At 41.2% G+C, this 14,945-nt stretch overlaps 1 protein-coding gene across 1 annotated transcript in view; it reads right to left on the reverse strand.

Annotated features, from left to right (window-relative positions):
• Positions 1-10,833: 10,833 nt before the first annotated feature.
• The window catches only part of ACTR3B (ARP3 actin related protein 3 homolog B), a 76,106-nt gene continuing 71,994 nt past the window's right edge, over positions 10,834-14,945 (reverse strand). Inside the window, exon 10 of the mRNA XM_027538508.1 lies at positions 10,834-11,443. Coding sequence (XP_027394309.1) covers positions 11,354-11,443 — 90 coding nt within the window. The 3' untranslated portion in view covers positions 10,834-11,353. The remainder of the gene's footprint in view (positions 11,444-14,945) is intronic.

Genomic DNA, 14,945 nt, shown 5'->3' on the forward strand with positions numbered 1-14,945 from the left:
GCTGAGGCACTGCGAGCACACGCCAGTGTTATTTGTTTGCAGCGTCCCTCCCTCCCCACAGCGCGACTGAACAGGTGAGCCCCCCCCCCCAAAAAAAAAGTGTCCACCACCGCCCCCTTTGTGTCAGGGCGGAAATCAGACACTGAAGAGACCAGCAAACAGAAGAAGCTAAAACAGAGGGAACCGCCTTGGAAGCGACAGGTGCAATAGATTAAAACCCTGTCGTTAGTACCAACTACATAGGAAGGGGCCTATAGATCTTGAGAAATATAAGCCGGACCAAGGAACTAGCTGGAAATAAATTGACCCCACAATACCCACAACACCAGAGAAAGTCCTAGATATATTTTTACTATTTTTACGATCATTCTTTTTTTTTTTTTTTTAAATTTTAAGTCCTCTATTACTCCTTTAATTTTCACTTTTATAACCTACTATTACTTTGCAAAAAAAAAAAAAACCCTATTTTTTTAAAAGCAAACTTCATATATATTTTTTTAATAATTTTTGTGACTTTGTTTTTTTTTTCTTTTTTTTTCCTTCTTTTCTTTAACATTGTATTTCTGAAATTCCAAACTCTACTCTAGATTTTTAATTTTTGCTTTTTGGTATTTGTTATCAATTTTGTGCCTATATTTTCTTTATAATTTTTGTGACTTTGTTTTTCTTTTCTCTTTCTTTTTCTTCTTCTTTTCTTTAACATTGTATTCTTGAAATTCCAAACTCCACTCTAGATTTTTAATTTTTGCTTTTTGGTATTTGTTATCAATTTTGTACCTTTAAGAACCCAATCTTCAGTACCCACTTTTACTTGGGAGTGAGATTACTGGCTTGACTGCTCTCTCCCCCTTAGACTCTCCTTTTTCTCCACCAGGTCGCCTGTGTCTCCTCCCTAACCCCTCTCTGCTCTACCCAACTCTGTGAATTTTTGTGTGTTCCAGATGGTGGAGAACACTTAGGGAACTGATTATTGGCTGGATCTGTCTCTCTCCTTTTCATTCCCCCCTTTTATCCTCCTGGCCACCTCTGTCCCCTTCCTCCCTCTTCTTTTCTCTGTATAACTCCATGAACACCTCTGAGCAGTCCAGTTGTGGAGTGCACATAAGGAAGCGATTACTGGCTAGCCTGCTCTCTCCTCTATTGATTCCACCTCATCTCATTCGGGTCACCTCTACTCTCTTCTCCCTCTTCTCTTCTCCATGTAACTCTATGAACCTCTCTGGGTGTCACTCACTGTGGAGAAACTTTTCGTCTTTAACCTAGATGTTTTATCAATGGTGCTGTATAGAAGGAGAAGTTTTGAGACTACTGTAAAAATAAGACTGAAAACCAGAAGCAGGAGGCTTAAGTCCAAACCCTGATTCCAGGGAACTCCTGACTTCAGGGAACATTAATTGACAAGAGGTCACCAAATGCCTCCATTCCTACACTGAAACCAAGCACCACACAAGGGCCAACAAGTTCCAGAGCAAGGCATACCACACAAATTCTCCAGCAACACAGGAACACAGCCCTGAGCTCCAATATACAGGCTTCCCAAAGTTACTACAAAACCATAGACATCTCATAACTCATTACTGGACACTTCATTGCACCCCAGAGAGAAGAAATCCAGCTCCACCCACCAGAACACCGACACAAGCTTCCCTAATCAAGAAGCCTTGACAGCCACCTGTACAAACCCATACACAGTGAGGAAACTCCACAATAAAGAGAACTCCACAAACTACCAGAATACAGAAAGGACATCCCAAACTCAGCTATATAAACAAGATGAAGAGACAGAGGAATACCCAGCAGGTAAAGGAACAGGATAAATGCCCACCAAACCAAACAAAAGAGGAAGAGATAGGGAATCTACCTGATAAAGAATTCCGAATAATGATAGTGAAAATCATCCAAAATCTTGAAAGCAAAATAGAATCACAGATAAATAGCCTGGAGACAAGGATTGAGAAGATGCAAGAAAGGTTTAACAAGGACCTAGAAGAAATAAAAAAGAGTCAATATATAATGAATAATGCAATAAATAAGATCAAAAACACTCTGGAGGCAACAAATAGTAGAATAACAGAGGCAGAAGATAGGATTAATGAATTAGAAGATAGAATGGTAGAAATAAATGAATCAGAGAGGAAAAAAGAAAAACGAATTAAAAGAAATGAGGACAATCTCAGAGACCTCCAGGACAATATTAAATGCAGCAACACTCTAGTCATAGGAGTCCCAGAAGAAGAAGACAAAAAGAAAGACCGTGAGAAAATACTTGAGGAGGTAATAGTTGAAAACTTCCCTAAAATGGAGAAGGAAATAATCACCCAAGTCCAAGAAACCCAGAGAGTCCCAAACAGGATAAACCCAAGGCAAAACACCCCAAGACACATATTAATCAAATTAACAAAGATCAAACACAAAGAACAAATATTAAAAGCAGCAAGGGAAAAACAACAAATAACACACAAGGGAATTCCCATAAGGATAACAGCTGATCTTTCAATAGAAACTCTTCAAGCCAGGAGGGAATGGCAAGACATACTTAAAGTGATGAAAAAAAAAATGACCTACAGCCCAGATTACTGTACCCAGCAAGGATCTCATTCAAATATGAAGGAGAAATCAAAAGCTTTACAGACAAGCAAAAGCTGAGAGAATTCAGCACCACCAAACCAGCTCTCCAACAAATACTAAAGGATCTTCTCTAGACAGGAAACACAAAAAGGGTGTATAAACTCAAACCCAAAACAATAAAGTAAATGGCAACAGGATCATACTTATCAATAATTACCTTAAACGTAAATGGGTTGAATGCCCCAACCAAAAGACAAAGACTGGCTGAATGGATACAAAAACAAGACCCTATATATGTTGTCTACAAGAGACCCACCTCAAAACAGGGGACACATACAGACTGAAAGTGAAGGGCTGGAAAAAGATTTTCCATGCAAATAGAGACCAAAAGAAAGCAGGAGTAGCAATACTCATATCAGATAAAATAGACTTTAAAACAAAGGCTGTGAAAAGAGACAAAGAAAGTCACTACATAATGATCAAAGGATCAATCCAAGAAGAAGATATAACAATTATAAATATATATGCACCCAACATAGGAGCACCGCAATATGTAAGACAAATGCTAACAAGTATGAAAGGGGAAGTTAACAATAACACAATAATAGTGGGAGATTTTAATACCCCACTCACACCTATGGATAGATCAACTAAACAGAAAATTAACAAGGAAACACAAACTTTAAATGATACAATAGACCAGTTAGACCTAATTGATATCTATAGGACATTTCACCCCAAAACAATAAATTTCACTTTTTTCTCAAGTGCACATGGAACCTTCTCCAGGATAGATCACATCCTGGGCCATAAATCTAGCCTTGGTAAATTCAAAAAAATTGAAATCATTCCAAGCATCTTTTCTAACCACAATGCAGTAAGATTAGATCTCACTTACAGGAGAAAAACTATTAAAAATTCCAACATATAGAGGCTGAACAACATGCTGCTGAATAACCAACAAATCACAGAAGAAATCAAAAAATAAATCAAAATTTGCATAGAAACAAATGACAATGAAAACACAACAACCCAAAACCTGTGGGACACTATAAAAGCAGTCCTAAGGGGAAAGTTCATAGCAATACAGACATACCTCAAGAAACAAGAAAAAAGTCAAATAAATAACCTAACTCTACACCTAAAGCAACTAGAAAAGGAAGAAATGAAGAACCCCAGGGTTAGTAGAAGGAAAGAAATCTTAAAAAATAGGGCAGAAATAAATGCAAAAGAAACAAAAGAGACCATAGCAAAAATCAACAAAGCCAAAAGCTGGTTCTTTGAAAGGATAAATAAAATTGACCAACCATTAGCCAGACTCATCAAGAAACAAAGGGAGAAAAACCAAATCAATAAAATTAGAAATGAAAATGGAGAGATCACAACAGACAACACAGAAATACAAAGGATTATAAGAGACTACTATCAGCAATTATATGCCAATAAAATGGACAACGTGGAAGAAATGGACAAATTCTTAGAAAAGTACAACTTTCCAAAACTGGACCAGGAAGAAATAGAAAATCTTAACAGACCAATCACAAGCACGGAAATTGAAACTGTAATCAGAAATCTTCCAGCAAACAAAAGCCCAGGTCCAGACGGCTTCACAGCTGAATTCTACCAAAAATTTAGAGAAGAGCTAACATCTATCCTACTCAAACTCTTCCAGAAAATTGCAGAGGAAGGTAAACTTTCAAACTCATTCTATGAGGCCACCATCACCCTAATACCAAAACCTGACAAAGATGCCACAAAAAAAGAAAACTACAGGCCAATATCACTGATGAACATAGATGCAAAAATCCTGAACAAAATTCTAGCAATCAGAACCCAACAACACATTAAAAAGATCATACACCATGACCAAGTGGACTTTATCCCAGGGATGCAAGGATTCTTCAATATCCGCAAATCAATCAATGTAATACACCACATTAACAAATTGAAAAATAAAAACCATATGGTTATCTCAATAGATGCAGAGAAAGCCTTTGACAAAATTCAATATCCATTTATGATAAAAACTCTCCAGAAAGCAGGACTAGAAGGAACATACCTCAACATAATAAAAGCTATATATGACAAACCCACAGCAAACATTATCCTCAATGGTGAAAAATTGAAAGCATTTCCCCTAAAGTCAGGAACAAGTCAAGGGTGCCCACTCTCACCACTACTATTCAACATAGTTTTGGAAGTTTTGGCCACAGCAATCAGAGCAGAACAAGAAATAAAAGGAATCCAAATTGGAAAAGAAGAAGTAAAACTCTCACTGTTTGCAGATGACATGATCCTCTACATAGAAAATCCTAAAGACTCCACCAAAAAATTACTAGAAGTAATCAATGAATACAGTAAAGTTGCAGGATATAAAATCAACACACAGAAATCCCTTGCATTCCTATACACTAATAATGAGAAAACAGAAAGAGAAATTAAGGACACAATTCCATTCACCATTGCAACAAAAAGAATAAAATACTTAGGAATATATCTACCTAAAGAAACTAAAGACCTATATATAGAAAACTATAAAACACTGGTGAAAGAAATCAAAAAGGACACTAATAGATGGAGAAATATACCATGTTCATGGGTTGGAAGAATCAATATAATGAAAATGAGTATACTACCCAAAGCAATTTATAGATTCAATGCAATCCCTATCAAGCTACCAACAGAACTTTTCACAGAGCTAGAACAAAAAATTTCACAATTGTATGGAAATACAAAAAACCTCAAATAGCCAAAGCAATCTTGAGAAAGAAGAATGGAACTGGAGGAATCAACCTGCCTGACTTCAGGCTCTACTACAAAGCCACAGTCATCAAGACAGTATGGTACTGGCACAAAGACAGAAATATAGATCAATGGAACAAAATAGAAAGCCCAGAGATAAACCCATGCACCTATGGACACCTTATCTTTGACAAATCCATGCAATGGATTAAAGACAATCTCTTTAACAAGTGGTGCCGGGAAAACTGGTCAACTACTTGTAAAAGAATGAAACTAGAACACTTTCTAACACCATACACAAAAATAAACTCAAAATGGATTAAAGATCTAAACATAAGACCAGAAACTATAAAACTCCTAGAGGAGAACATAGGCAAAACACTCTCCGACATACATCACAGCAGGATCCTCTATGACCCACCTCCCAGAATATTGGAAATAAAAGCAAAAATAAACAAATGGGACCTAATTAAACTTAAAAGCTTCTGCACAACAAAGGAAACTATAAGCAAGGTGAAAAGACAGCCTTCAGAATGGGAGAAAATAATAGCAAATGAAGCAACTGACAAACAACTAATCTCAAAAATATACAAGCAACTCCTAAGCTCAATTCCAGAAAAATAAACGACCTAATCAAAAAATGGGCCAAAGAACTGAACAGACATTTCTCCAAAGAAGACATACAGATGGCTAACAAACACATGAAAAGATGTTCAACATCACTCATTATCAGAGAAATGCAAATCAAAACCACTATGAGGTACCATTTCATGCCAGTCAGAATGGCTGCGATCCAAAAGTCTACAAGCAGTAAATGCTGGAGAGGGTGTGGAGAAAAGGGAACCCTCTTACACTGTTGGTGGGAATGCAAACTAGTACAGCCACTATGGAGAACAGTGTGGAGATTCCTTAAAAAACTGGAAATAGAACTGCCTTATGACCCAGCAATCCCACTGCTGGGCGTACACACTGAGGAAACCAGAATTGAAAGAGACACGTGTACCCCAATGTTCATCACAGCACTGTTTATAATAGCCAGGACATGTAAGCAACCTAGATGTCCATCAGCAGATGAATGGATAAGAAAGCAGTGGTACATATACACAATGGAGTATTACTCAGCCATTAAAAAGAATACATTTGAATCAGTTCTAAAGAGGTGGATGAAACTGGAGCCTATTATACAGAGTGAAGTAAGCCAGAAAGAAAAACACCAATACAGTATACTAACGCATATATATGGAATTTAGAAAGATGGTAACAATAACCCTGTATGCGAGACAGCAAAAGAGACACTGATGTATAGAACAGTCTTGTGGACTCTGTGGGAGAGGGAGAGGGTGGGATGATTTGGGAGAATGGCATTGAAACATGTATAATATCATACATGAAATGAGTCACCAGTCTAGGTTCGATGCACGATACTGGATGCTTGGGGCTGGTGCACTGGGACGACTCAGAGGGATGGTACGGGGAGGGAGGAGGGAGGAGGGTTCAGGATGGGGAACACGTGTATACCTGTGGCGGACTCATGTTGATATATGGCAAAACCAATACAACATTGTAAAGTTAAAAAATAAAATTAAAAAAAAAATAGAATACTGGAGTGGGTAGCCTATCCCTTCTCCAGCAGATCTTACCAACCCAGGAATCGAACCAGGGTCTCCTGCATTGCAGGCGGATTCTTTACCAACTGAGCTATCATGGAAGCCTAGCTCATGGGCACTTAGCAAATGTAAGATGACAGAATGGGGGCTTAGCACAGTACCCAGAACCCAGCAAGCATGCAACAAACAATGGCTTTTCCTGGTTTAAAAAAAAAAAACAAAAACCTGAGGCAACCGCACAATCTGAGAGGTGCACGGAGAGCTGGACCACAGCCTGCTGTTGTTTCCTTGACAACGTCATCTCATTTTTCCAGAAACTCTCATCACTGGAGTCGTCCAGTGGGATCCTGGAGTCATTGACCCCTCTGGCCCACATCATCACTTCTCAGAAGGTGAGGAGGAGACAGAAATGAACTGATGTTAACAAGGACCAGCAGCAAGCCAACAGCGATGCCAGAGTCGAGAGTCAGGATTTCAGGCGGCCAGTTCTCTGCTCCGTCCCCACGTTCAGCCACACTGTCCTAAACAGGAACACCAAGAGCCTTCCCTCAGATCCCCTTCTCATCTGATCACTACGGCCAGATAAGCTAGAAGCACGAAGAAAGGCTACTCGAGGTCAAAGTGTGTCTGATGGGAAGCCATTAAAAATTTATCTGCAGTAAGTGCTAGTGTAGCCATGACTGAATTAAATGGAGATCTGATCAATTACTGCAGCTGATCTGACCCCTTAATATTGAAAATATAACCAATGGCATATCATTTAAATTTTATTGGACACCATAAACTCTTGGGTTGGTGATTATTGATTTGTTATAATTTATAACTGTATTTCCCTTTTATCAATTAAAATTTTTTGGAATTCTTTATGGTAAATACTATTAACATACACACACACACACATAATTGTTGTTGTTCAGTGGCCCAGTCGTGTCTGACTCTTTGTGACTCAGTGTCTGACTGCAGCACCCCAGGCCTCCCTGTCCCTCACCAGGAGGAATATATATATATGACTGGGTGTGTGTGTGCATGCGCATGTGTGTGTATGTGTGCTCGGTTGCTCAGTTGTGTCCGACTCTTTGGGACCCCATGGACTACCAGGCTCCTCTGTCCATGGGATTTTCCAGGCAAGAATACTGGAGTGGGCAGCCATTTCCTCCTCCAAAGGGTCTTCCAGACCCAGGGCTGCGTCTCCTGAGTTGGCAGGTGAATTCTTTACCAGTAGTGCCACCTGCATAGACCCTCATAAGCAGAAATAATCTGTAGCATCCCAGACTAAAAACAATGACTAGGCCTTCCCCCGTGGCTCAGCGGTAAAGAACGTATGGATGTGAGAGCTCGAGGGCTGAGCACCGAAGAATTGATGCTTTTGAACTGTGGTGTTGGAGAAGACTCTTGAGAGTCCCTTGGACTGCAAGGAGATCCAACCAGTCCATCCTAAAGGAGATCAGTCCTGAATGTTCATTGGAGGGACTGATGCTTAAGCTGAAGCTCCAATACTTTGGCCACCTGATGTGAAGAACTGACTCATTGGAAAAGACCCTGATGCTGGGAAAGATTGATGGTGGAAGGAGAAGGGGACGACAGAGGAGGAGATGGTTGGATGGCATCACCGACTCGATGGACATGAGTTTGAGCAAGCTCTGGGAGTGGTGATGGACGGGGGGCCTGGCGTGCTACAACCCATGGGATCGCAAAGAGTCAGACATGACTGAGCAACTGAACTGAACTGACTGAACTGAACAAATGCAGGAGACACAGGTTCGATCCCTGATCCAGGAAGATCCCACGTGCCTCAAAGCAACTAAACCTGTGAACCACAACCACTACATATGCTCTGGAGCCCGGAAGCCAAAACTACTGAAGCCCACGCACCCTTGAGCCCATGCTCCGCAACGAGAGAGACCCACACTCTGCAACCAGAGAGTAGCCCCTGCTCTCCACTAGAGAAAAGCCTCAGAAGCACAGCCAAAATAATTTTTTTTAATGGATAAAACCTGAGAAATCAATCTTCAAAGAATGAACAGCTGCTTACTTTTGAGACATAATACAGGGTAGAAGGAATTCATATTTTAACATTAAAAAAAAATCCTTCCATGATACCAATAGCAAACTACAGGACTTTTCCTCTTTTTAATTAACGAGATTTATTTCCCTCCAACCAAGTGAAATTGATGTAATTGCCAATCAGAACCCCACACAATTATTTTGCCATTTAAGAATCCTGACAGTTAGTTTTAAAAGAAACACATGAAATATATTTCAACTAAGTAAAGAATTATTTAACAGATAAATATTCTTAATGAGGCTCTCTTGTGGTTTTAAATAAGCGACACGCTCAATTAACCTCACAAGCTTGTTTGGCACAACGGTGCTTTTTACAAATGAGATACAATGGAGGGATCATAAACAATGAAATCACAAAACTCTGGGTGCATCCATCAGAGACGAGCTCGTGATTCATAGTAGTTACCTTGGAGAATGAACTGGTTATCACTTCCATAAAATCTGCTTATGTTTTCAAGATTCCTGGGGGGTCATTTCTTCTTCTGGGCTTGCTCACTGACCACACTGCAGACAGTGACACAGCGGAAAGAGGTCCACTCACACACGTGTTCCACAGCGCTGAACACCTACCTCTCAGGTTTACAGAACATTTACTGGAGTTACACTTTAAGAGCTGGATTTTTTTTTTCTGTTTTTTAACAGCTTTACTGAAATATAATTCCCATGCTATAGAATTCACCCACTTAACGCATATATTAATAATTCAACAGCTTTTAGTGTATTCACAGTTGTGGATCAATTTTGGACACTTTGTGTGCGTTTAGTCACTCAGTCATGTCCAGCTCTTTGCAACCCCACAGACTGGAGCCTGTCAGGCTCCTCCGTCCATGGGATTCTCCAGGCAAGAATACTGAAGTGGGCTGCCATCTCTAGGGAATCTTCCCAACCCAGGTATCATACCCGAGTCTCTTGTGTCTCCTGCATTGGCGGGCAGATTCTTTACCACTGAGCCACCTGGGAAGCTCCCTTGGAGAGTTTACTCACCCCAGAAAAAAACCCCGTTCCTACTGGTAGTTACATTTCCTCCCAACCTTCCCTACCCCTGCCCACAATCCTCTCCCAAGCAATCACTGATCTATTTGATAGAAGAGCTAGATTGGGTGGATGGAGTTATAGTAGACAATCTTATTTTCTCTTTAAAAAAAAAATTTATTGGAGTATAGTTGATTTATTCATACAACATCCAGTTAGTTTCAAGTATACAACAAAGTGAATCAGTTATACATATATCCACCCTTTTTTAGATTCTTTTCTCACACAGGCCATTGCAGACTTGCCTTGTGGCTCAGCTGGTAAAGAATCCGCCTGCAATGTGGGAGATCTGAGTTCGATCCCTGAGTTGGGAAGATCCCCTGGAGAAGGGAAAGGCTACCCACTCCAGTATTCTGGCCTGGAGAATTCCACGGACTGTACAGTCCATGGGATCGTAGAGTCTGACACACTGAGCGATTTTCACTTCGCATAGGTCATTGCAGAGCACTGAGCAGAGCTCCCTATGCTGTGCTTCCTAATTATCTGCACTGGTCCTTCTGTGCTGGTTATCTGCATTATACACAGTGGTGTGTACATGTCTTGTCAGTCCCAACCTCCCAACTTACCCCTCCCCCTTACCCCCTAGTAACCGGAATTCTGTTTTCTACATCAGTCACTCGAGCTCTGTGTTGTCAATAGGTTCATTTGTACCACTGCTTCAGATTCCACATGTAAAGGATGTCATAGAGTATTTGTCTCTGCTTTACCTCACTGAGTATGACAGTCTCTAGGTCCATCCATATTGCCGCAAATAGCAATACTCCATTCTTTTTTATGGCTGAGTAATATTTCATTGTACATGGACCACATCTCCTTTATCCATGCACAAGCTATATTTTATATTGTTAAAAAATCTTAAAATACCAATGGGAAACATCCCACACCTCCAAAACCCCTCTTTCATCTAAGGTTACCCAAACACACAATGCTTCTCACACCCAGCCTGGAAAATGGGATGGAGTCTTCACTTGAAAAGAACCTTCATTCAATATTTACTGGGTACCCACCATGTGCCAGACATAGCGAGGGTCCTGGCGGCACAAACATCAGTCCTGTTTTCAGGAACCTCAGTCCAGTGAGGGACAGCAGGCACAACTGGTGTCTGGGTAACTCGAGACTGACTCGGTGGGGAAGGTCCGAGAAGACTTCCCACACAGGTGATGCTGCAGCTGAGGGCAAGGGTACTCAGAAAGAAGCCGCTTCTGGGCGGACCCCTTCAGGATGCTGTGCACCAACCTGCTGCTGAAACCACGCCGTTAACACCAAAGAGTAACTGTCAAATCCAGGCACGATCAACTGAAGCATGTCTATGGTGCACATACAGCCAACACTGAGCATCCTCACGGTGTCAGAGAGAGACAGCTCCCAACACTGAGCATCCTCAGGGTGTCAGAGAGAGACAGCTCCCAGAACCAGGGGAGGAACAGCCGCTGTGAAGGAACAGGATAGCTTTATCACATGGATGATGAGAATGATTCAGCTATATCAGCATTGTGATTAAAAGAAAGTACCCTGTGATGTTTAGATTCTACAACTATATACCTTTTCTAAAAAAAATGACTTTTTAAAAAATACTTGGCTGTGTTGGATCTCACTTGCTGCACGCTGGCTTCCTTCTAATTGTGGCATGTGGCTCAGCAGTTGCACCAAGCAGGCTTATTAGCTGGTCTGAGGCATGTGGAGTTTTAGTTCTCTGACCAGGAATCGAATCCGTGTTTCCTGCATTGCAAGCTGGATTCTTAACCACTGGACCACCAGGGAAGTCCTGTAATATCTTTTTAAAAAGTACCTTCTTATTGAAAGTCCTTAAGGCCATTTAGTTCATGATCCTAAAATTTTATTTTCCCCTACTCAAACAATTTTATTACAATTTAAAATTTTTAATACAATTTTATTACAATTATGATGCAAAATGCAGAGACATCACTTTGCCCGCAAAGGTCCATACAGTCAAAGCTATGGTTTTTCCAGTAGTCATGTGTGGATGTGAGAGGTGGACCATAAAGAAGGTTCAGTGCCAAAGAACTGATGCTTTCAAATTGTGATGCTGGAGAAGACTCTTGAGAGTATCTTGGACAGCAAGGAGATCAAATTAGTCAATCCTAAAGGAAATCAACTCTGAATATTGACTGGAAGGACTGAAGCTGAAGCTTCAATACTTTGGTCACCTGATGTGAAGAACTGACTCATTGGAAAAGACCCTGATGCTGGGAGAGGCTGAAGCAAAAGGAGACAGGGGCAGAGGATAGATGGTTAGATAGCATCACTGACTCAATGGACACGAATTTGAGCAAACCTCAGGAGACAGTGGAGGACAGAGGAGCCTGGTGTGCTGCAGTCCATGGGGTTGAAAACAGACACGACTCAGCGACGGAACAACAATATGATGTCTCAAGACACAATAATTGCTTTATAACAGAATAACAAAGGCTAAAATTTACTGAACACTTATCATGGTCCCATTATTGCTCTCTTTTATCTTATTTGCCTTATACAATCCAGTCAATGCACACGACAAAACATACATTCACAAAGCCTTATGAACGAAAATGAAAATAATTTAACATCTAAGCATCCTCGATCAGCAGCTCCCTAGCACACATTACATACCAAGGGATTTGGATTAGAGGGGGAATGCTCACACATCAGTTACCAAATTTTAAGTAAAGCATCCCAATAATACGCTTATCATCGTAAAGTTGAGATTATGTCTACATCTGTCAAATAGGGTACCATGATTTCTTATGCTATCTAAAAGCTTAATAGTTGTTTTTAAAAAAAGAACTATTGACATTTTAGAATATGTTCTGTGAAAGTGTAAGTTCATTGAAATTTTTTTAATAGAAAACTGTTCATTGAGAGCTACAAGGCATTTTCATCATAGAAGGCTGATTTTACCCATCAACCAGTAATACCTAACTCACGATATTATGATCTTGTATTAATTCAATCTGAAAACTACCACCATAACTCTAAGCATTTACCCTCCTTATAGAATGACCAATGCACATTGCAGGTGGCTCACCTGGTAAAGAATCCACCTGCAATGCAGGAGACCTGAGTGATCCCTGGGTTGGGAACATCCCCTGGAGGAGGGAATGGCTACCCACTCCAGTATTCTGACCCGGAGAATTCCATGGACTGTATATAGTCCATGGGGTCACAAAGATTTGGACACGACTGAGCGACTTTCACTTTCACTTTGACATATGGCATCTGGCAGGTTGATTGAAGAAACAAAAAATGATAACTCCAATCTACTTGGCGCCTGGCCAAGTCAAGGCAAGGTGGGAATGAAGGAGGGAGGAGACATGGTGTGTTCACGGTGAGAAGCGCAGAGACCGGGAGGCTGGGGAGGCAAAGGGCCCACATGTGAAGACGCCAACTGATATGGAGATGGGACAGCAGAGGGGCCCCTGGGTCCAGTGGTTTCTGAGCAGAAGCAGAAGTGGTGTCAGGGCAGGTGATCCTGCCAGTATGCTGTTTGGTACACGGTGGGAGGGCTGCTGAAGGAGACACACCCACCTGGACTTGTGACAAAGTGGTGGCTGGAAGATTCAAACAGCAGCCCTGGGACTCTGAGCAGAGCCAACCCCAGAGAAAGTGGAGAAACTGTCTGGACAAAGGAAGAACCAGGTGGCCTGAGACCCTCCGCTGAAGGGCCTGGGTCACTGACCATCGGGAACAAGTGGCAGGGGCCACCTACAGCCCAGGAAACCCAGATTTTACCATACTGAGCACAAAGATTCCTTTATTATCCCCAATGTCATCTTAACCTTAAATAATAAAACCAAATGTTTCTTTACAAATTCAGATCTTTAGAGAAAAAACAAAACATACTTCGTGACCTAGAAGAAACGCCATAAAATAGCAGCTTAAACAGGAACATAAGTATTATATGAAGAATGGGCTAAAACTAAATCCCTTAATTTAGCAAATTACCTTTTAAGCCAGCAATCTACTCAGCAGATGTCAGAGTAGTTGCTCCAGTCTTAAAGCCATGAATTCTGAATTCCTGGGACGGGATGGTGGAAACCACCAGGATCACCCAAGCCCCAACACTCGCACAAGTTCATCCAGCACCATCCACACCACTTTGAATGACGGAGTGGTCCCTGCATCACAGGCATCCCACACCGTTTCAGGAAACTTCCTCCCCAAACTTCTGTTATCATCAAAGCCTCCGCGGATGTGAAACAAATTTCGATACTCTTTGAAAAAACCACAGGCACCAAGGTGAAAACCCAAAGACCACCACAGCACCACAGTAAATCTTTATAAAGAGTTTAAGTGCTTTTATTACAATAGTGCAAGGTAGTATTTCATCCAACGCTCACCAACAGCACACTGGCATCTTCTATAAAAGTTCCAGAAAGTTCACACAGGAAAAGGAAAAGATACATTGTCTGTTATGATTCTCATACAATACTGCTTAGTGGTTAAACTTCATGTCGCTCAATCAAGTGTAGTCGTTATCTAGCAAACATGTGGCAAAAACGTTTTGCTCTGCTTTATTTTGCTCGCCTACAAACACGTCAGAACATGCCTCATGATTAGAAACGCTTTATGACGACACTCCATGACACCGACATCTACGCGTGCTCGCGGTCAAGCCAGTTGTACCAAAGAACCATAAAATACAAAATGATAGGAAATATAAACATCAATTTTGTATTTCAAGTTTATAACATTTTATTTACAAAAATAGTCTGGGAGGAAGAGGCTTTACAGTCCCATACTCTGTCCTGGGCAGGGGGGGTGGGGGGGAGCTATTGTCACATTCTAGGGTTTTCCCTACCTATGACTCAAGAGTCGCAGCTGAACTCCAGAACCCAACTGTGGACTAGAAGCTTGGGTGGAGAGGAGGGCGAGGGGGCGGGCCGAGGGGCTGGTCGGGGGTGGGGCAGAGCTGTGTGAGAGGCGGGGCGGAGG

Source organism: Bos indicus x Bos taurus, chromosome 4 (assembly GCF_003369695.1).
Source record: "Bos indicus x Bos taurus breed Angus x Brahman F1 hybrid chromosome 4, Bos_hybrid_MaternalHap_v2.0, whole genome shotgun sequence".
Lineage (NCBI taxonomy): Eukaryota > Metazoa > Chordata > Mammalia > Artiodactyla > Bovidae > Bos > Bos indicus x Bos taurus.